This window comes from Lolium rigidum, chromosome 2 (assembly GCF_022539505.1).
Source record: "Lolium rigidum isolate FL_2022 chromosome 2, APGP_CSIRO_Lrig_0.1, whole genome shotgun sequence".
Lineage (NCBI taxonomy): Eukaryota > Viridiplantae > Streptophyta > Magnoliopsida > Poales > Poaceae > Lolium > Lolium rigidum.
The window spans coordinates 74,628,938-74,650,474 of NC_061509.1; the positions used below are offsets into that span (position 1 = coordinate 74,628,938).

At 45.3% G+C, this 21,537-nt stretch overlaps 1 protein-coding gene across 5 annotated transcripts; it reads right to left on the reverse strand.

The window, feature by feature from the left end:
- Positions 1-9,758: 9,758 nt before the first annotated feature.
- Positions 9,759-16,818, reverse strand: LOC124691959. 5 transcript variants are annotated; one of them, XR_006999229.1, is made up of 5 exons: positions 16,666-16,818; positions 15,378-15,802; positions 14,540-15,267; positions 13,635-13,744; positions 9,759-13,099 (listed from the first exon to the last, which is right to left on the reverse strand). XR_006999229.1 is itself a non-coding variant. In XM_047225250.1 (4 exons), the coding sequence occupies exons 2-4, from the start codon at positions 15,774-15,776 to the stop codon at positions 13,723-13,725; spliced, it is 1,149 nt and encodes a 382-aa protein (XP_047081206.1). In that variant the 5' UTR covers positions 15,777-15,802; positions 16,666-16,818; the 3' UTR covers positions 9,759-13,722. The 5 variants fall into 5 exon arrangements, 3 of the variants coding, with proteins under 3 accessions (XP_047081206.1, XP_047081205.1, XP_047081207.1); XR_006999230.1 differs by having other exon boundaries at positions 9,759-13,166; XM_047225250.1 differs by having other exon boundaries at positions 9,759-13,744.
- Between the last annotated feature and the right edge of the window lie 4,719 nt (positions 16,819-21,537).

The following is a 21,537-nucleotide window of genomic DNA, read 5'->3' on the forward strand; positions in this document are numbered from 1 at the left end:
GCTTAATTGGGTGTATCCATTACATCATTCATACAATGATATAACCTTGTTATTAATAACATCCAATGTTCATGATTATGAAACTAATCATCCATTAATCAACAAGCTAGTTAAGAGGCATACTAGGGACTCTTTGTTGTTTACATATCACACATGTATCAATGTTTCGGTTAATACAATTATAGCATGGTATATAAACATTTATCATAAACATAAGATATATAATAACCACTTTATTATTGCCTCTTGGTCATATCTCCAACACTAAGGAGATCCCTCAAGGATACACGTGCACATACGTGCCAGACTGCAGCAACTGGGCACTCGCGAACCAGACTGCAACAGCAGGGACTTCTGGAACAGCAGGAGGAACTTCGGGAACAGATCTTGAGAAGCAGACGTGGCTAGCTAAGTATGCCACTCCGATAAACCTCCAGAGCCCAACTCCTGCAGTTGGCTCGGAGCTTGAGAAGCAAGCGTGGCTGGCTAAATATGCCACTCCGGCGAATCTTCGCAGTTCGACTCCGCAGCCAAGCACCGCGGATCGGATCGATACAATCTTGAGAGACCAGTTCGGCATGGTGCCGAAAAGGAGGGCAATCGGCTATTCCAAGCCGTACCCCAACGAGTACGAGTTGATCCCACTACCACCCAAATATCGGCTCCCCGAATTCTCCAAATTTAGTGGATCGGATGGTTCCAGCTCAATCGAGCATGTGAGCCGATATTTGGCACAGCTGGGCACGATCTCAGCATCAGATGAGCTGCGTGTGAGGTTCTTCGCACAGTCCCTCACAGGATCGGCTTTCGGGTGGTACACATCGCTGCCACCAGATTCAATCCGGACTTGGAAGCAGTTGGAGGAGCAGTTCCACATGCGGTATCACTCGGAGGCTTCCGAGGCCGGCATTGCCGATCTAGCACAAGTACGACGAAGCGCGGAGAAACAGTGTCGGAATACGTCCGGCCGCTTCAGGACCGCTAGGAACCGATGCTATTCGGCTCGTGTGACCGAAAAGAAGCGAGTCGAGTTGGCGGTGGTGGGTCTCGCATCACCGATCAAGGATGTGGCCTCCCAAGCGGACTACCCTTCACCGGCGCACATGGTGCGAGAGCCGTCATCATATGAACAGCGCCACCCGGATGTATACCGGGATAAATTCAAGCGTGCGGTGGTCCCGGTTGAGGCGGATGAAGATGAAGGCTCTGCGGGAGATCAAGAGGTAGCAATGGCTGAATGGACTCGGGGCAAGCCCCGTGTCCTGTAAGTGGGTTAAGCCACAAGGTCCTCCAAGAGGGTTTGACTTCGACGTGACCAAGGCTGAGCAAATTTTCGACCTCCTACTTAAGGAGAAGCAGCTAAAGGTACCCGAAGGCCACAAGATCCCCACGGCTCGGGAGCGGAACGGAAAGCCATACCGCAAGTGGCATAACACGTTCACCCATGCCACCAACGACCGCAGGGTGTGGCGGCAGCAGAGTCCAAATGGCGATAGAACAAGGGCGTCTAATTTTCAGCCGGTACGCCATGAAGGTCGACACACACCCCTTCCCCGCCGTTAACATGGTGGAGTGCACTTACCCCGGAGGGTGCCAGCCAGGATTCTCGTTCAACATCAACATGGTAGGACCCGGGCACCACTCGGTAAGGACAGAGACGAGGGCAGCCTGCTCTCATGACAACGACAAAGAGGAAGCCGTTCCACGCGATCGGCTCCGGCACGATGGCAAGCGCTACATCACAGAGGGAGAAGTGAGGAATGTGCGATATCAGCGACCTCTCTCTGATCACCTCCTCAACAAACATGTGAGTCAATACGACCAACGCCGACGATACAACAACGATGACGAAAGAGATCGTCTGGCTAGGGACGCCAGGAGACATCGTCGGCATGATCGCGACGAGGAAAGATATGAGCGCCACGCCAAGGAAAAGTCGAGAGAGCAAGACGACGTGGATAGGCACTGGGATTGTCCCTTCTTCGGACAACCGCTGGGATTCGAGAATGAGCCGATTGCCTACAATCGGCAACCGCCGGAATGTAGACGAAGAAGAAGGATGCAGCTAACGTGTCCGTGTTCAAACGTCTAGGGCCTCTCCCGCCTCGGAACAAGCACGCTGAGTCCTCTCAGGTAGAAGATCTCGAGGAACTAGAGGACGATGATGAAGAAGAAGAAGATAAGTACCACCGACCAAGGTGGTGCCCTGATGGACTCAGCCGTTCCCAAAAGCGTAGGGTTCAGCGACTACGTGGTTTGGAGGAAGCCGAAAGGTTATACCTGCACACGTTAAGGAAGGCGCGGCCCGATCCGGCCGCGAAAATTCAGCGAACCTCTGGACGAAGAAGGTCGGCCACAAAGGAAAGAGTGGCGCCCGGACAAAAGAAAGCCGATGATGAGACATCGGCTGGCACAAACATGATGTTCATCCTTCCGACGGAGTTTAGTGCTCCGAGATTAGACGAAGCACCCGTGGCACAACTTGATCGCGGCCCACGGCCGGTTATCTTTGAGAAGCCACGAGAAAGAAGCTACGGACACCGAAGGCCCCGTACTTGCGAGGCTATGTCAATGGGCAGCCTGTCAACAAGATGCTCGGTGGACACCGGAGCGGCAATCAACATTATGCCATACTCCATGCTACGTCGGTTGGGACGCTCTAGCTCGGATCTGATCAAGACCAACGTGACACTGAGCGATTTCAACGGCCAAGCATCTGACGCACAAGGTGTTCTGAACGTGGATCTGACCGTAGGAAGGAAAACCATCCCTGCGACGTTCTTTATTGTCGATAGCAAGAGCACATATGCTGTCCTGCTAGGGAGAGATTGGATCCACGCCAACTGTTGCATTCCATCCACGATGCACCAATGCTTAATACAGTGGGATGGAGATGAAGTAGAGGTCGTCCACGCAGATGACACAGTCGAGATTTCAACGGCTGGCATGAACGTTTGGGAGACGACAGGCCAAGAGCCACTCTCAGGCATCACTTTGGACGACTGCGAGCGCATCGACGTAACGAAGGACGGAGTAAGGCCGGTCTTATCCACCGGCCTGACTGTGTAACGAGGGCAAAATCTATGGACAAACGTGGCGAGGCCGATCCTTGTGATCGGCCCCAAAGATCTATGGACGAACATTGCAAAACCTTCATTGAGCGATTCAATCAACATGGAGGCCGATTCTAGCAATCGCCCAAAATTATCCTCACCATACGTTCCGCTCGTGTTCACCGTCGATCTAATGGGCAACGGGTTTACGTCGGCTGATGTGTTGGAAGAAGTCAACATTGGTCCTAACGGAGCCGACGTTCAAATACAGTGCCTTGGCTAACTACAGAGCCGATATCCACGATTACACGGCGGATTCGGCTCGGGGGGCACCTAATCAGATGAACATGTGTGATACATGTGCAGTGAAACATTGGGGGCCGATAGAAAAATCGGCCAGTAAAAAAAAAATTCTCATGATGTACAGCCGATGCACAGCCATCGACTCTAGTGCAAATTACACAGGGTCTACCAGCTGCGTGTTCAAGACGCGGATTTCGACCAAGTCGGTCTTCAGTTCAGAGGCCTTCTGCTTCCTCGAGGGAGTGAACAATGAGAGCTTCCTCGGCTTCAATGAGCTGATTTTGTTGCCCGAACCTTCTCTTCGAGGACCTCCAACCCTTTGCGCAAGGTCGCCAGTTCAGCAGTGCTGTCAGAGGTGTCAATTTTGGCGCACAAGGCAGCCTTTTGCTCATTAAGCCGTTGGTGTTTCGTCTGCAATATCAGCTTTCAACGGAAGAAAAGGTGATCGGCTCTGGTGTATCTACTGTCGGCTTGGCCAAGTTGGCCACCTTCTCAGCTACACTCGTAGGAATGGCTAGGACCAGGGTGGCTGACCTTTAGGCCGATGGTGGCAAGTCTGGCTGGCTCTGCGTGGTGGTTTTCTCAGATTTGCTCGAGCTCGGGTCCATTTGTCTGAACTGTGTGTCCTCACCGCTGTTCTCGCCTTGACTGAGGCTCGGGGGGCAGCTGACCTGGTAGATGCTCTGTTTTTAGAAGCCGATTGGGGTGTCATCGGCTGATCCTGCCTCATAACCTTCTTCAAAGGTGGTGATTCAATGCCACAGCAGTTTCCGAGGAAGTGGTGCCCAAAGAGAAAAAAAATTGCCAGGTCACGCGGAGAAGTTGAGAAGGCAAGGCATCATGATGGATACTGCGACGGTTCTGCTCTGCCACGACATGACCCGACGAAGAAAAAGCAGAGTGATTTTGGAATTGTCATTTCCAAAACCAGGGGGCATGTGTTATCACCAGAATTTGACCGGATCAGAGGTGGGCCGCGATTAAAGATGGGCTTGAAGAATATACATGGAAGAAATACATGAATCGGCCTTATATGCAAAGTTTGGGCTAGTTTGCCCGTGTATCCGTAAATATAGTAGGATACGTGTCGGTTAGATAGAGTTTGGCTCGTGCACGGTTGGGATTATTCCCACGTTAGAAAGTCTACGGACTATAAATATGTATCTAGGGTTTCTGAAATAAACAACAATCACGTTCACCACAAACCAATCTAGGCGCATCGCCAACTCCCTTGTCTCGAGGGTTTCTTCCGGGTAAGCATCATGCTGCCTAGATCGCATCTTGCGATCTAGGCGATACTAAGTTTATTCGCTGTTCATGCGTTGCTCGTGCTCGAAGCCTTGTTGATGGCGAGCAACGTAGTTATCATAGACGTGTTAGGGTTAGCATTGTTTCATCGTATCATATGCTTTCGTCCGTGCAACCCTTAGACGTCTAGCCGCCCTTACACCTATCTTAGGTGTAAGGGCGGCACCTCGCTTGATCATTATTTAGTAGATCCGATCCGTTATGATTGCTCCTTGTTCTTCAAGGATTAGTTTAATATCTCGCATAGTTAGGCCTTACAAACGGGTTGAAGGATCCAGTGGCACGTAGGGTGTAGTTTGCTAGCCCTAGACAGGATGTTCCGGGATCAACTTCATGTTGGTTTTTAGGCCTTGTCTAGGGACGGTTTACGATCACCGTGCGTGGCCACCAGGCTCAATCACGCGTAGGATGTTCCGATTATGTGGTGAAAACCCTAAATCGTCGTAGGTCGTTTTAGCTTCATTTTGATCAAGCAGGACCACCATCTGATCGTACACCTCGTACGAATCATGGGTGGATCGGCTCCTTGAGCCGATTCACGGGACAACCTGAGAGCCGATCGAGGCTCGTATTTAATGTTTACATGTATGCCATGCAGGAAACTAAGCGAGGCAAAATCCAACACCTTCCTGACCAGGTATAGGTCAGGTGGCACGCCCTTGCACCAGCATCGGACGTGCGTGCCGAGTCTTTGCGGGCCGTCGCTCGAGGGACCAGGGCCAGCCGCAGTCCTGGGAGCCTCCCGGCTCTACTGTGTTGCCCGTCGCTGCTCGCCGGTGGGTTTCTGACCGCAACAGAATGGGAGCAGAAATTTCCCTTAGTGACAGTAAGGGCCCTTACTAGATCTGGCTCCGATCATACTCCACTTATTATTGACTCAGGGGATCAGGCTTTTATAGGAAACAAATCTAACTTCTCTTTTGAGTTATCTTGGCTCAAAATTGCTGGTTTCTCGGAAATAGTATCTCGACAGTGGGTTTCTGTTTCCGAAGGATCCAATCCTATGGAGCGTTGGCAAAATAAAATTCGGCACCTTAGACAATTTCTTCGGGGATGGGCCAGGGATCTAAGTGGACATTATAAGATTGAAAAGGAGAGACTTTCTAATATAATCGACATACTTGACAAAAAAAAGCGGAGATAAGTCCACTAAGTGACAATGAGAGAATGTCGATGCGTCAAGCTAATGATGAGTTGGCAAAATTACGTAGAAATGAAGAGTCAAAGTGGGCTCAAAGGGCAAAGGTTAAACATATCCATGAAGGAGGAGATAATACCAAATATTTTCATTTAATAGCCAATGGTAAACACCGAAGGAAAAAAATATTCCAACTTGAGCAAGAAGAAGGAACCATTGTGGGTCAGGAGAATTTGAAAAAAAAAATTCGGAATATTATAAAACTTTGTTTGGACCACCAATACCTAATACTTGTGAGATGATAGAATCCATGACTCAAGATATTAGGCAAGTTTCGGGTGAAGAGAATTATTTTCTAACTAAGGATTTTACAGAAAAATAAATTTTTGAAGCAATAATGCAAATGGAAAAAAATAAAGCGCCCGGGCTAGATGGCTTCCCGGCGGAGTTTTATCAAAGTTTTTGGGAAGTCATAAAATGTGATCTGTTAGCTATGTTTGAAAGTTTTCAAAGAGGTGAGCTGCCTTTGTTTCATTTAAACTTCGGAACTATTATTCTATTGCCAAAAAAAGAAAATGCGGTTCAAATTCAACAATACCGCCCCATTTGTTTGTTGAATGTGAGTCTTAAAGTTTTTACTAAAGTTGGAACAAACCGGGTGACTGATATTGCTGGAAATGTTATCCAACCGACACAAACAGCTTTTATGCCGGGTAGACATATTTTGGAAGGTGTAGTTATACTACATGAGACCATCCATGAGCTTCATAGGAAAAAGATGGATGCGGTTCTTTTTAAAATCGACTTCGAGAAAGCATACGATAAAGTAAAATGGCCTTTCTTACAACAAGTTCTTCGGATGAAAGGTTTCCATCCTACATGGTGTGCATGGATTCAGAGGTTTATTGAGAAGGGTAGCGTCGGGATTAGAGTTAATGATGACATAGGGCACTATTTTCAAACTAGAAAAGGACTTGGGCAAGGTGATCCTTTATCACCAATTTTATTTAATATTGTCGCAGATATGTTAGCAATTTTAATTGCTAGAGCCAAAGAGGATGGTCAGGTAGCTGGTCTAATTCCACATTTAGTTGAGGGAGGGGTTTCGATTCTTCAATATTCTGATGACACTATTATTTTTATGGAGCATGATTTAGACAAAGCTTTGAATATGAAATTAGTTCTCTGTATTTTCGAACAATTGTCAGGTTTGAAGATAAATTTTCATAAGAGCGAGTTATTCTGTTTTGGCAAGGCCAAGGAGGTTGAAAATGATTATAAAATTCTTTTTGGGTGTGATATAGGGTCATTACCATTTAGATATTTGGGTATACCAATTCATTTTCGCAAGTTAAGAAATGGAGAGTGGAAGCCAGTGGAGGATCGCTTTGAGAAAAAACTAAGTAGTTGGATAGGTAAAATGTTATCGTATGGCGATCGCCTAATGCTTATTAACTCTGTTCTCACGAGCCTTCCCATGTTCATGTTGTATTTTCTCTAAATTCCAAAGGGTGTTCGAAAAAGACTAGACTTTTTTAGATCGCGCTTTTTCTGGCAAAGTGATGGACATAAACGAAAATATAGATTGACCAAGTGGAACATACTTTGTAGACCGGAAGACCAAGGTGGGTTAGGAGTAGAGGATTTAGAGTCAAAGAATAAGAGTCTGCTAGCCAAGTGGCTAGATAAACTTATTAATGAAGAAGGGATGTGGCAAGAGTTGTTATATAAGAAATATTTGAACTCTAAGACTCTATCTCAAGTTTCAGATGAAACCAACCGATTCTCCTTTTTGGAAAGGGCTTATGAATGTTAAAGATGATTTTTTAAGCATGGGTATTTTGTTGTAGGTAATGGGCTCACTACTAGATTCTGGGAGGATATTTGGTTAGGACAAAGTCCTTGGCAACTGAGTATCCCTCCCTTTATAATATTGTTCATCACAAAAATGTTACTGTTGAGAATGTGCTTTCCTCTACCCCTATCAATATAGGTTTTAGAAGAACTTTGGATGACAATAAATGGGATAGATGGACACACTTGTTACATAGATTAATTCTAGTTCAACTCACAGATCATGAGGATATTTTCAAATGGAGGCTTACAACATCCGGCCGTTTTCTTGTTAAATCCATGTATAATGATATGCTTAATGGCCACACTCCATATCTTAAGAAGTATCTTTGGAAAATGAAGGTACCTTTGAAAATTAAGATTTTTATGTGGTTTCTTCATAAGAAGGTCATACTCACGAAAGATAATTTAGTCAAACGTAATTAGCATGGTGATGTAAGATGTTGTTTATGTGATCAAGAGGAGACAATACAACACTTATTTGTTTCTTGTCCATTTACACGCATGATCTGGAGAATCATCTATATGACTTTTAATATACCTCCCCCCTAAATATTACAAATATGTTTGGAAAGTGGTTGAATGGGGTGCCCAAAAAAGATAAAAGAAACATTAGAGTTGGGGTTTCTGCTGTTTTATGGGCCATATGGAGAGTTTGTAATGATTGCATCTTTAACACAAAAAGCTTCCCATCATTTTTGCAGGTTATCCCTTTGGTTACCCACTCGATCCGTATGTGGTCTTATCTACAATTGGAGGACGAGCGTTCGGCTTTGGATATTGGGTGCAACCGACTGGAGACGGTTGCACGGGATTTTTACAACCGGTGCGGATGGCGTGCTGACCGGCATTTGACATGTTGATGCAAAGGCGCTTCATGTTTTTTCCTTTTTTCGATGGCTCATCTTTGTTGAGACCCTTTACGATCCGTGATTTGTAATAAGGCGTCCCACACGCTCTTTTGTAAGACTGGATTTTTTTGTTCAATAAAAGCGGCCGTATGCATCATTGCGATGCGGAGGCTGGGGCAACCCATTTCGAAAAGAAAAAAAATGTTTTTTTGTATTCGCACATTTCATAATCCTGAATTTCAAAGGGGTCTTTTTCTTTGAGAGGAGTTTCAGAGGGTTCTTATAGGTATATGTTGAGCCTTTTTTGAAGATACATTACTTGTATTCATAAATGTAACAGTACAAAGTTGATATGCATACAAGCAACAAAACACAAGAAGAATACTAACAGGAGTACTGTTGCAAATTGCCGGTGACGCAACTACCAAGCACACACATCCTTCGCCGTTGTCGGAGAAGAAGAGCACGGAGCACCAGCAATTAGTTCACTCTTTAGCGTTGAAGATGCCCTAGCCATGAGAAGAACATCGGCCGGAGGAGCCCTCCGAGCCTCTTCAACGCTGGATCCGGGGCCAGCACCAGCCAGATCGCCTTGTTGTACATGGATAGAACAAGGATCTCTACCGAGCATCTAGCTTTATTCCATGAGTATTATCTTTCCTGGTCCTATCTATGGGCCAGTCTGAAATCGGAATCTTGTGGCCACATTTGATTTAAATTGTGTGAATATAATCACATCTTTTGCGTCATAAAAAGGACAGATGTCAAATCGATAGAAAAGGCAACGATGGCCAGTGTCCTGCTCAACAATTCCACATCTTACCTGCAGGCAAGCTGCAGAAACCCCATAATAGCAACAAGAATCATTGATTTTCCAAAAAGTAGGAGAAATTTGTTTTCCATCCAGGGAAACCATACCGTGTCCCATCTCTGTTTCTTCACCAGACATGAATACAGGATTAACAATGATCACCTGATCTGATAAGATTATGAGTGTACCATGTAATGATGTTCATCAAGGCTCATTGCCAATACACGCATGAACATCTCTAATAGATCACCGATCAAAGATATCAATTTATGTACCTCAACAGTTACAAACATCAGGAAGCTTTGTTTCTTATATAGACACATGCAAGCCCTCATTATGAAGTTATTATCCGGTACTAGCATTCTGTGTCAATCGTTCTTTCCTTCTTCCATTATGCTTAAGCATCATTGATGAAAGTTACCCAAGGCTAGCCCTCCATGTCAATACCAACTTTTTTAATGAAAAGTTCTCCCATCCATGATACAAATTTTTGGGCACAAATGCCAGTCATGTATATCATTACATCAACCAGAAAAGTTGATATTGGACGAAATGTGAAATGTTTCTCCATCTCAAGCAGTACAGCTTCAGCTTAGCAGTGAATGTACCGCGTCCAGTCATGAACCTCAACAGCCATCTCAAAACTTAGACAACTCAGGTATTATAGCATCCGGCTACGAGAACCATCGGATGGATAAGCACCATGGCTAGAAACAACCTCGCCGTACACTGATAGATAACTGATGGCTGACTTCACAAATTTCAGATCATAGTGCTCCCAGCCATCTGGCAGATATCCTTGGGCCTGTCTGCAGCTGCTTTATCTTCTGTGCCATTGACATCCATCCAATACTAGAAGTGTTACATGATGAACAGCATCGCTTCAGGTGCTCTGCTAATGCACCAGAATACTAGATCCAGCCACAAGGATACAAACACGCGTCCCCAAACAAAGCAGAGATGGATACTCTGAAATAGTGATTCTAACAACTCATTTCATTTCAACTCGATTTCTAGGGAAGAAATAATCATGTTATGTACCAGAATTCCAATGCATGAAGTGGAGGAATACGCTCCAAACCAAAAAGTGACAGATCACAGATTAGACAGGAAAAGCCTTCTTTCCTACCTGCAAACTCAGGGTGCCCAGACCAATGACAAGAGATTAAAGCTGCCAGGACAACTGACTTGCTATAGTACTACTCAAAACATTACCAATAAATATTAAAAAATATCCAACTAAATTCTGAGAACTGCTCATAAGCAATAAAATAAGAAATGTATAAACACAATTGAAGGTTAAGCAAAAACTAAATACTGAATAGCTCACTCCAAGACTTTGGGCTGACATGAGAAAACGGAACTCAACTTCAATCAGGCGTAACTTCAGAATAAGACCACCTGAAGCAATAGTACACACCTTTGTTAGAAAAGCCTGCAAATGTGGTTACCAAAACGCACCAGAGTGTGCCATCAAAATAAAGCTGCAATAAGATGAACATCAACCCTGCTATATCAACATGTCGGCTAAAAACATACAGAAAGTGACCGTTTTCTTTGGCCAACATGTTCTGATAAGGTCTCCTGATATTAACTACAGAATTGCATCTAGGCTTTTCACCTATAGAACTTCGCTAACAGTTCTAGCTGGCACAAAACCCCAGCAGGGCTCCTTTGATTCATAGGATTAATTTGGATCCTATGGGAAACTTTCCTACATATGTTGTTTAATTCATAGGAACATATCCAATAGGAACTAATCCTATAGGAATCTCGTAGTGCAAATCCCATGGGAAAAAAAAACATTTGTTCACACCTTATGAAAAATTTCTTTGCTACAATCAAACATACTTCATCTTCTCATAGGATTCAAGTAGACATGACATCCCAATCCTCAATCATCTGTTAGTTTTATTTTCCCAATGGAAAATATTGTTACGAATTAACAGCTTGAGCAAAAAATTCAGTCGTAAGGGAAAATAATCAAAAGATCTCATTTTGAAAAAAAATGAAGTAATCAGATTTTCATTGGTGTATAAAGAACATCAATACTTCCAGTTTGAACAATTCGTGTTACAGTCTTACAGATAGTAGATAATAATTGCCCAAGCCTTCACTTACATGACCTGTGTCTATAAGGCAGCAATAAATAATTATTTTAAATGGAAAATCTGTTAAGTATTTAATTGAATCCCGACTTACCATGCCACCTAGTGACCTAGGTTTCAGAAAATTACAAGTCAAAAAAAATCAGAAAATTACTACTTGGTAAATCTGAACAGCCCAGGTGGCAGTTTTCTTGGGTACCAGATTGGATTCATCTGGTTTCTCTCTAAATTAAATTTTCATGCCGAATTGCCTTACAATTAAATGTAGCAAATAAAAATTGTGAAGTTCTCAATCTTGGTCAGTAATGATTATAGTTTTTCACCAACAAACTGGAACCAAGCACCCTCCTGTTTTCGTCTCTGAAACGAACAGGCGTTTTGACCTCAATGTCGCCAATAGAATAATGGAGAGTTGAATAACATCAGCTAAGTATAAATATAGCAAGACCTCAGTTCTTCTTTGAAAGCAACAGGAGTTTCCAGTAACTCCAACTGTTCCATGAAATATAGCGATGTCCACATAATCTATCAATTCTTATAAAGAAAAAGTGCAATAGAGAGTCATGTGGAGCCTAGTCGGCTTGTACCTCAAACTTTGTGTACAAAAAGAAGAACCAGAAAAAAAAATTCTCAACGACTTAAACTTCAAGCAATTGTTTGTTATGATTAAATATAACTTTCAGAAGAAAATTCCTGGAAAACAACAAGGTGCTATTTACATGCTGCTCCATACAGACGTTATACATCCAACAATGCTCTTACACTTCATCGAAGAGAGTTTGTAAATATGTGTGAAAAGGATTTTGGGCGTAGCCTCCTCCACATAGTGCATTTCCCATACATTGCCACCTTGATATAAGCTATGAAATTGAAAATGTTCAAAAACTGGTAAATGACTGAAACAGATATCTATGTTTCTGTTAAATATCTTACATTGTTAGTGGTCAAGTGTATACTATAAATTACAACTTTATCCCATCAATTTTTTCCAACTCCTTAATTTTTAGACAAGTATAAATGAGAAGCATTGTGCCAGTTGTATTGGGACTGGTAGACTGAATAGTGTAACATATCATAAACTGAACCATTATTGTCACAACACCACACACAAACATACTTGCAAAGAGAAAAGGAGAATCAGTAATACCAGCAAATGAGGTAGGAGGATGAGGATTGACAAGCATTGCCATCAGACATAAAGTAATATAAACATCTCAATGTTCTTGAACACAAAAGTATCAGAAGGACACTGACAGATTAGGATTTTCTTATACTGAGAGACTAACTAAAAGGACATGTAGGTAAAACCGTAAAAGACCCAAACAAATCCGAGGAGCACTATATTTCAGAGTACTTTACATTTATTGAATACAAAATTAGCCTCCCTAAGTGCTTGTAAGGAAATAAAATATCATATAGTAACATCCCAGCCAGCACCTTTCAGAGAAGCACTTTACATACACGGATAGACCATGTGTCAGGAAATTAACAAACCGTAGAACTTCTGAGGGCTGAGGGTTAACAATATGCCTACTTACCTCTCACTGTCCACATCAAGTAATCAGCTTTTTTAGATCACCGCCCACGTTGCCCAAAGCCAATAAGTCTATCATTAAGGGTACTCTCCCTTATTTCTCAGAATACTCCACATAATCTTTTGGCCGATATGAACTCTTGCAAAGCAAAAACCAGCTATTAACTCTTACAGATGAGCTTCCGAGACCTACCATTTCAAGAGTACTGTGACCAAGATAGATCTCTGTAAGGCTACTTCAACAAATCGCACACTTCTGCGTGGTATGACTGATATCTAAATTTATCAACCTAAAATCCAGCACCATGCCTATGCTTATTGAGCTTTTCGACTTAATCAAACCTCTATTCATATGGAAATTAACCAAAGAGAGCACATTGTGCAATTATGACAACCAATTACTTCTTTTACCAACCTAAGAATATATCAAAACTAATTACAGTTATCCGAAATTCCAATAAAGTGTGACGAAAAAGTTAGTGGTTCTCTGTACTGACATTAGCATTATTGTTTGCAAACATACTACTGCATGTTGAATGGTACAATTAACTTATTTGTTCACTATTGTCAAACAAAATTTCCTGAACAGTATCCTTGCAAAAACAAAGCTAGTAGAGCCAGAAAAGAAGCTAAAAAGAAAGACAATAAAACGAAAAAATAAAATAGATACCAACCAAGGTTTGATGGAAATGTTGCCACATTGATCACCACATAAACCATGTGACAAACTCCTCCATCAACACAGACCTAACGAAGGATGCTTTACAAGCCTCCAACTTCGGCCCTGGAAAATGCATGAAAAGCATCAGATGACATCTTTCCCTATTATTTCTGTTGCAATTTCACACCACCGGAAAAGGGAGAACAAATCATCCAAATTTAGTGATGGCTTCTAATGCTGTGAGCAAAGGTGTTTTACAAGCTAGGATGTTGGTCAACTGTCAGGTTACACATGCTGATACAGTTAACTAAAGGTGCTTTGCCTACATTGGAGATTTGGAGTATTGGCTCCATCTTTGCACAATTAAACAGAAGATCTAGCAAAGGTGGAAAATACATCAGCATGGTAAAATAGGCTAGTTCAAGTTCAAGTAACAAATTGAATACATGAAAGTTGTTTGCTGAACACTAGCAGAACTGAAATTTCATTGCCATGTTATGTCACTGAATTACAACAACTTATCACAGACTTTAAAGGGGTATAACATGGTACCATCAAGGGGATTCTAATACCACATGTCAAGGGCTTTCTTACAGCGGCACAAAACCAATACAAGATAATATGAATTGAGAAGACAGTTGGTTCAATTAAAAAAAAAACTTGACTCAGTGGGGGCAAAAGTTGCATTGACAAATTAAGGAAACTATTGTACAAAAGTTCCCCCTTTCTACATGATTAATACAGAGCGTCAAGTACTCCAACAAGTGAATGGTATCTTCATAGTCCACACTAACCATAATTCCACTATTCTAAAGTAAGTGGTATGACAACATAACAACCAAATTCTAAGTCTCTTCATTTGTAACTGTTTAATATGGCTATCTAGAACAAACTGAAGAGAAAGCCAGATTTCTTAACTCTGATAAATGTTCATCAGTTGAGATGTTCAGTGTAAGCCTCAGATTAGTCATCAAAGCCTCTTGCTCCCAGCTAATTGATCCATAAGCATATAGTGCCATCATTGTTGCACGATAAGCATGCAACTCAAGCAGATGGGTTTCTTCCTTGAGACCTCCTTCCATTGGAAGAGGTGATTCTCTTCCAGATGTAGAAGCTTCATCATCATTGTCATCATTCCTACTACAGATATCTTCACTGTCATACTCTTGAGGATGTGCTGGCCTATAGGGGCTACCGTAGGGACTGCAACTACCAACAGAGGATGCGGCACTATCAGTATCGCGGTCTTGAGTTGTTACAGCAGGATACTGATAATCAACATAAGTGTTAACCGCTGCCAAGTTTGTTTTAGGAAAACCATTAGCTCTGTTATTTAAGGAATCATGCATGCATTTTTCACCCAGCATTAAGCATGGGGAATCAACAGCATCTACCTTATCCATCAAACGAAGAGAATCTCCAGGACCAAGATATTGGCGTCTTCCATCTCTGTGAGAAGTCTGAAACTTCTTAGTAACTTCACTGCGCTGCATAGGGAAAGCTGATGCAGCAGATGATTTCCTCTTGATGCCTCGAGACATATTGCCCTCCAACACAACCTTGTCCTTCAGCAGAAGATGACTGCCCCCTGAGTTTCCACCTTTTGTCCGACTCCTAAGTGAACCACCAGCACATCTTGCAGAATCCTGCAAATAATTACCAAGACGTTAGCAAGTTATTACTCATTAGTACTAACATTAAAGGGTAGTGGTACGAAAAGAAAACGTATTTTACAATTTCAAGGGATGAGCTGTACCTTTGGAAGAGCAACCCAATCGCCGTCTTGCCAAAGCTGCCTTGCCCTAAGATTGGATGTGTGTACTCTCATTTCTTGGGAGGATCCGAGGAGCCTGACGAGATAAAACTCCTGACCAAGCAATCTCACGACTTCCGCAACCTTCCATGAATAGCTGTCAAAGACTTCAAGGATGTCGCCTGGGACCCAGCACACCTGGCCATCTGAGGGCGGTGGAGAAGGCCTCAACGCCTTTCTTGGAATCCTTTCCACGTCTACACCACCGTCGAAAGGACGTTCATCATAGCTTACAAGATAGGTGTGCCCATTGCCAGAAACGATGGTGGCAGGCCTCCAGGAACCGAACGGTGCCTCCGCCTTCTGTAGCACCTCCACCTTGACACCTTTGCGGAACTTCATCAGGTGTTGCTGTTTCACAAACACTGCTGCAGATAGGAACATACCAAATTTCAGTAAATGAGTGAATCGGCTCTTAAAGAGAAGAAGGCGAAAGGATCTAAACTTGTAGCAGCAGCATTGGTTGAACAAGATACTAAGATAAACAACTAGCACACACGACACAGATGATACAGTTCCATTCAGAAACAGCTTCGCCGTAGATCAAAATGGGAATTCTAAGGTGTATCGACAGACAAACATCCCGCGGACGAATTAATTTCGCAGATCAGGACCTCAAAAAGTGAACTGCAACGGTTGAGGAGCAGATTCAGTGGAATCAGACGCACCAAATCAACAATCCGCAGGAAAACAGATGGACGAACGACTCATTTAATTAACCAGAGTACTCCGAACGAGGACACACTAGACATCAGAAATTTGCTGCGGGCTGCAACTACCGCCCACAGCAAGCCGTCAAGGAAGAGATTAACCGACATATCCAGATCAACAAACGACAGGTAATCAACCCATGGGTAACTCTTGCCTAGTTGTATCAGAACCACAATCTGGATGCTAGAAACCAGAAACACACTAGTGGAAGAAATTACGGACTCGTGCATACATCGAGAGGAAACAGATCAAAGGGTAGTGGTACGAAATCCGCACGGCAGAACGATCTGCTCTAGATAGACAGTTCCCAAACGAGAACCTTTGTTTGAACTGGGGCCAGGCCAGAGGCGAGGAAACCATCGCGCTCAGTCAGCCGAGCAATCGAACCAATGCGACGACGCTCCTCGCCGCATCCATCCATCCCCCGCATCGAAAATTACTACTGTATACATCACGGCCGGCCCCAAACTCTGAACAAAAAAAAAACTGACGGGAAAAAAAAATAGGAACAGGCGCAAACCTTGCGATGGCGATGCCGACGGCGACCGGGAAGAAGGGAAAAATCCGAGGAAAAGCTCGTCGGAGCGCGCAGAGCTCCGGCACCGATTCTCCGCTCCGGGAGGAGAGATTGGGCGAGGGGAAAATTACCGGCGAGAAATCGTGGAGGACAAAAAAAAAGGGAATCCGGGAATAAATTTTAATTGATTTGGGAAGGGTGCGGATTTTATACGTGTATCGGGAGCGAGGGTTGCGTGGTGGCGGTCTCCGGAGCGAGGCCACAAGTGTGGGCGCATCTGGGCCGTCGGATCCGAACCGCTGCCCACTGTGCTCCGACGCGAGCCGTGCGATGCGGATCGGGCGGCCAGGATGGGCCGCGACCTTTGCAAGGTGAACCTTTTCTTGGGCTGTCGGTTACGGTACAGGTCAGGTGGTGTGCGTGGCTGGACTTGCTTCGATCGGGGTGGAAGGAAGAACAACGTTTGGAATGCACAAAATTGGGATGGATGTTTTTGTTTTGGATGTGGAAGCATATGAATCGGATGTTTGGATGTCGCGAGTCGGAAGTGAAAACCACTTCTACATTTGGTTAACAAAGACTAACGATTTGTAATCTATGTAAAATTTGTGATGGTTTTCAGAGTTAGATTATGGGACGGAGTGAAAATTACTTGTAAATTTCAATTAAACAAAACTATCTGTGATCTATAAAAAATGGTGATACTTTTCAAACAATGTTTAGTGTATGACCCAAAATTTGTAGATACATACACATCACATTATACATCCGAGAACATTTTGAAAGAAAAAAATGTCTACCTACTCCTATTTCACATCTTTGGTCCGTTTACTGCCACGAATAAGTGGTGTGATTTTTACAGATACCCGCAATAATCAAGCCATGTTTTAGACGTAAGGCTCGAAATGAGCTCGGCTTTGAATTAACGAAGGCATCAACCGGCTAGGAGAATAATCGAGCTATGTAAAGTTCACATGTTCTTCTTAGGAAGGTCATAATAATGCTACAAGGTGGCCTGGTGTGTCTTGGTGCTCCTCTGCAATTTCTTCCCTATTTGGCATGAAGTTACTGAAGAAATAAGAAATGAATTATCTCTTAATCATGTTCCAACAAAAAGTATTAAGTGTCCTACCCATCCTCTATTTTTGCTTCACGAGGAGTCGCTTGTTTGGCGGTGGCCGGCTTGAGCTTCACGGTGCCGCTTCGGCGAGGTCTTGGTGGTTGGTTCTTCGGTGAAGTCGGAGTCGCTGAAGAGTGATGACGATGACGTTGAAGGTCAACCGCGACGACTTCTCGCTTCGGAGGCCTGTGTATCTTGTGTGGGTTGCCAGGGTGGCTATGTGCCCCCGCGGCGGTCGTGCTCCATGACGGTCGTCGGGGCACTTGTTTCGGTTTTCGGCCGGTTTCCCGCTAATAAACTGGCCAAATTTTGTACTTCTTCTTTATTAATGAAAATGGCAAGTCTTTTGCCTCGTTTCAAAAATAAATTAAGATACATCCCCGTTAAAACACTGGATATCTAAGTGTGATGTGGCAAGCCATATAAAAATAATAAGAGACAGCCGTTAGCACTAGCCTTGGTGGCTTGACATATCTAATAAGCAGTGTTAATAAGTAAGTTAAGTATTCTCTTAGCCAATAAACTGATGCAAAAAAAAATTTAAACTCGAATATGTGTCTCGAGTTCTGGACTGAAAGTTTTGTTGTTTATTTATTTCAAAAAAAATACAAGTACTAATCTAGCTTTAGGTTTGAACTTAATATATCTAACTCTAGGTGATTCTGTGATCCCTTTAACTTGCTTTGGGAACAAGGTAACTTCGAAGAACAAAACTGGATCAAGAAAGTCCCCTTGTTCAAAAGCGCTCGTGCAATATTTCCAAGGTAGCAACTTCTACCTTGGTGGTCACGTTTTGCCTCTCCCGTTATAGCCCCGTGGGTTACGAACTTACGATTTGCTTGCTAACATGGTTTTCCCTTCCCCTATATATTCAGTTTTGCACGTGTTCTCCACGTCTTGTTAGTGATTGCCTTTGCAATTCTTGCATGTACTGTCATAAGCTTGGTCATGGTCGATGACATGAATTGGGCACTCGTCCCTTTCAGTTTTCCAGTTAGGTCACGTTTATTTTGTTGGACGCAACGGAACCACTACAGGAATCGCCCGAGACGCCGACGGCCGGCTGCCCTCGGCGTAGCCACGCCTGGCCCTCGGCGTAGGCTACGCCGACGGCAGCCCTCGGCGTATGGTCTCGGCGTCCAGGTCCCTCGGCATAGGTAGGTTCGCCGTCGGCGTACGTCTGGCCCTCGGCGTACGTCACCTACGCCGACGGCCGGGTGAGCCCTCGGCGTCTGCGCCTCGGCCTGTCTCGGCGGCGCGTCGTCACCGTTAACGCGCGCGTCGGCGGACGCCGACGGCCTACCCTCGGCGTACGGAAGCGGCCCGGCGACGAACGGGGCGACGTGGCGCGACGTGGTGCAGCCAGCTGGGCGCCTACGCCGACGGCAACCCCCTCGGCATAGAGGCAGCGGCCCGGCGACGAACGGGCGACGTGGCGCGAGCTGGTGCAGCCAGGTGGGCGTCTACGCCGAGGGCAACCCCCTCGGCATAGAGACGTGCATGGCATGGCCACGTGGCGGCCGTCCAGACGCATAGTCTACGCCGACGGTATTGCCGTCGGCATAGACCTGACCATATGGTCCATGTTAGTGTCTATGCCGACGGCAATGCCGTCGGCGTAGGCCTTGCAATATTTTTTTTTCTTTTTCCAGTTTCTGTTTCTGTTCCTGTTGCAATTCAAATTCAATTCAGCAGGTCCAATTCATCCAAAATCGACCAAATTCGCCATAATTCACCAAAATAGCATATAATTCACATAGTAGCATACATGGTGCACATAGTAGCATACAAGCGGAGAGCGGAGAGTGCCATGTCATAGTAGCATACATAGTAGTAGCAAGCAACCCTAGTTCTAAGCCGACTAGCGGAGGAAGGACCCGGCGGGGTGTGTCCGCCCACATCGTTGGCGAAACGAGCAACCCGGGGTTGCGCTCCGGTAGAAGCTCCGGAAGAACCACCCGGAGAAGGACCGGTGGTATGCCTAGGAGAAGTCGACGGAGAGGCACCGGGAGTAGTCCCGGGAGTAGTCGACGGAGAGGCACCGAGCAGAACGCCCGGGAGACCGACCACCTTCATGAACCGGTGTGACCTCGCGCCCACCCGGCGATGCCTGGTTCCCGGGCCATCCCGTTCCCTACATGTTCCCTACATGTTAGCAACTTGCGAGGCAAAGAAAAGTGGTAACTACCGGTTTGGCAAAGAACTTACCTCCGGTGTGGGTCCGTAGTAAGTCGCAGCGAAAGCTGCCCTCGATGGCATGATAGGCATGTCCCCCGCCACGGTAACTCGAGCCGGTGGCGGTGTACCGATAGACATAGAGATCATCATTTCCTGCAAGATAGGTTACAAGTTAGGCTTGGCAGTAAATAAAGCATCAAACCGAGACTTGTCATCTACTTGCGCGAGAAGAAAGATTCGGACTTACTCCTATATACGCCATGTAGGCCGTATTCTGCCTATTCCACCGCGCAGCGGCCTCGCCGATAAGCTTCATTACGAGCTTCGAAGGCCGCCTCAAACTCGGGCAATTTCAGAAACAATGAATCTCGTAAACACTTAGCCATGTAGGAAGGAAAACCGGAAAGAGGATGAAAATGAGGAAAACTTACATCGTAGGCGGGTGGACGAGCGAGGCCGTGGACGAGGCTGGGGGCTGTCGGCGGTGAGGGTATGCTTGAGGCGCGTGTAGCTCGTGGAGTGGGTAGGCTTGACCGCCTTATTCAGCCAAGGGAAACGGCCATGCGGACGCCCGTGCCCCGACAGGACCAACGACTCCTCGTCGACCGGAATGCTCAAGGGGTCATCCACCTCGGGGTGACGAGACTTGACCATGTCGCAGTAGTCCTCCTTGGCGGCCTTGGCATTGCCGTAGTACCGTGGCCGAGGCAATGCGGGATTGGGCTTCGCTTCGTCCGCATCATGTCATATATCCGGGCATCATGAAGCACCACCCCGGGTGGTGCCTCGGCCACCTGCATCGCGAAAAGAAAAGTTAAACGTACCACAAATGAGACATGACGGGAAATGAAAGAAGGTCGTTCCATGTATATACATACCTTTTTCCCCTTGAAGCGGGTGTAGTCGCGGTTTCCCGCGCAAGTGTGTGCCACCGGTGCCTCGGTTCTCCATGTTACGCCTCGACACGGCCGCAAACTCCTCGTCCCGCCCGAGCCACCTCGCCCTAATCAGCTCCTCCCATGCCTCCCTATGCTGCTCGGCCCACTCGGGACAAACCTGAAAACGCAATACTCAGCTCAAGATAATTCAATGAAAACATAGCGAGCAATGTAGAATCTCATTGACATTTTACTCACCGACATGTACTCCTCAATGGTCATTGCCCATTCCTCCGTAGGCTGGTTACCAACATAGTACTCCTTCTTGACCCTCTTACCCTTGTTAGCCCGGAAGGCACTAGCGCTCGGTGAACTTTTGGTTGTACCACCGCTCGCGGTGTCAACCTCTCGCAAGCGCCACGCAAAGTGAGACGCGCCTGCGTGTCATGCTCCGGGTCCACACGATAGAAGCACTTCAATCATGCATAAATCAGTTGTGAAAGTCATGAGTTAGCACATTAGGGTCATCAACTATGAACGGTGCTCGAGAAATATATGCCTTACCCGTAACTTGGTGGTCACGGCCTCAGCAGCTGTCGCGAAGCCTACGGCAGGGGCATCCTCATAGTCCGCCCAAGTAGTGGCTAGCTTCGTCGCGCCACCGGGGACCGTGCTAAGGGGAGTGTATCTGCCGGGCCG

Bases quoted from the DNA above. Each gene is read 5' to 3' on its own strand.
- LOC124691959 (XM_047225249.1), bottom strand. From the start codon at position 15,776: ATGAAGTTCCGCAAAGGTGTCAAGGTGGAGGTGCTACAGAAGGCGGAG. The intron at 15,268-15,377 runs GTACAGCTCATC...AATTATTTGCAG, and splicing joins ATTGGGTTGCTCTTCCAAAG to GATTCTGCAAGATGTGCTGG.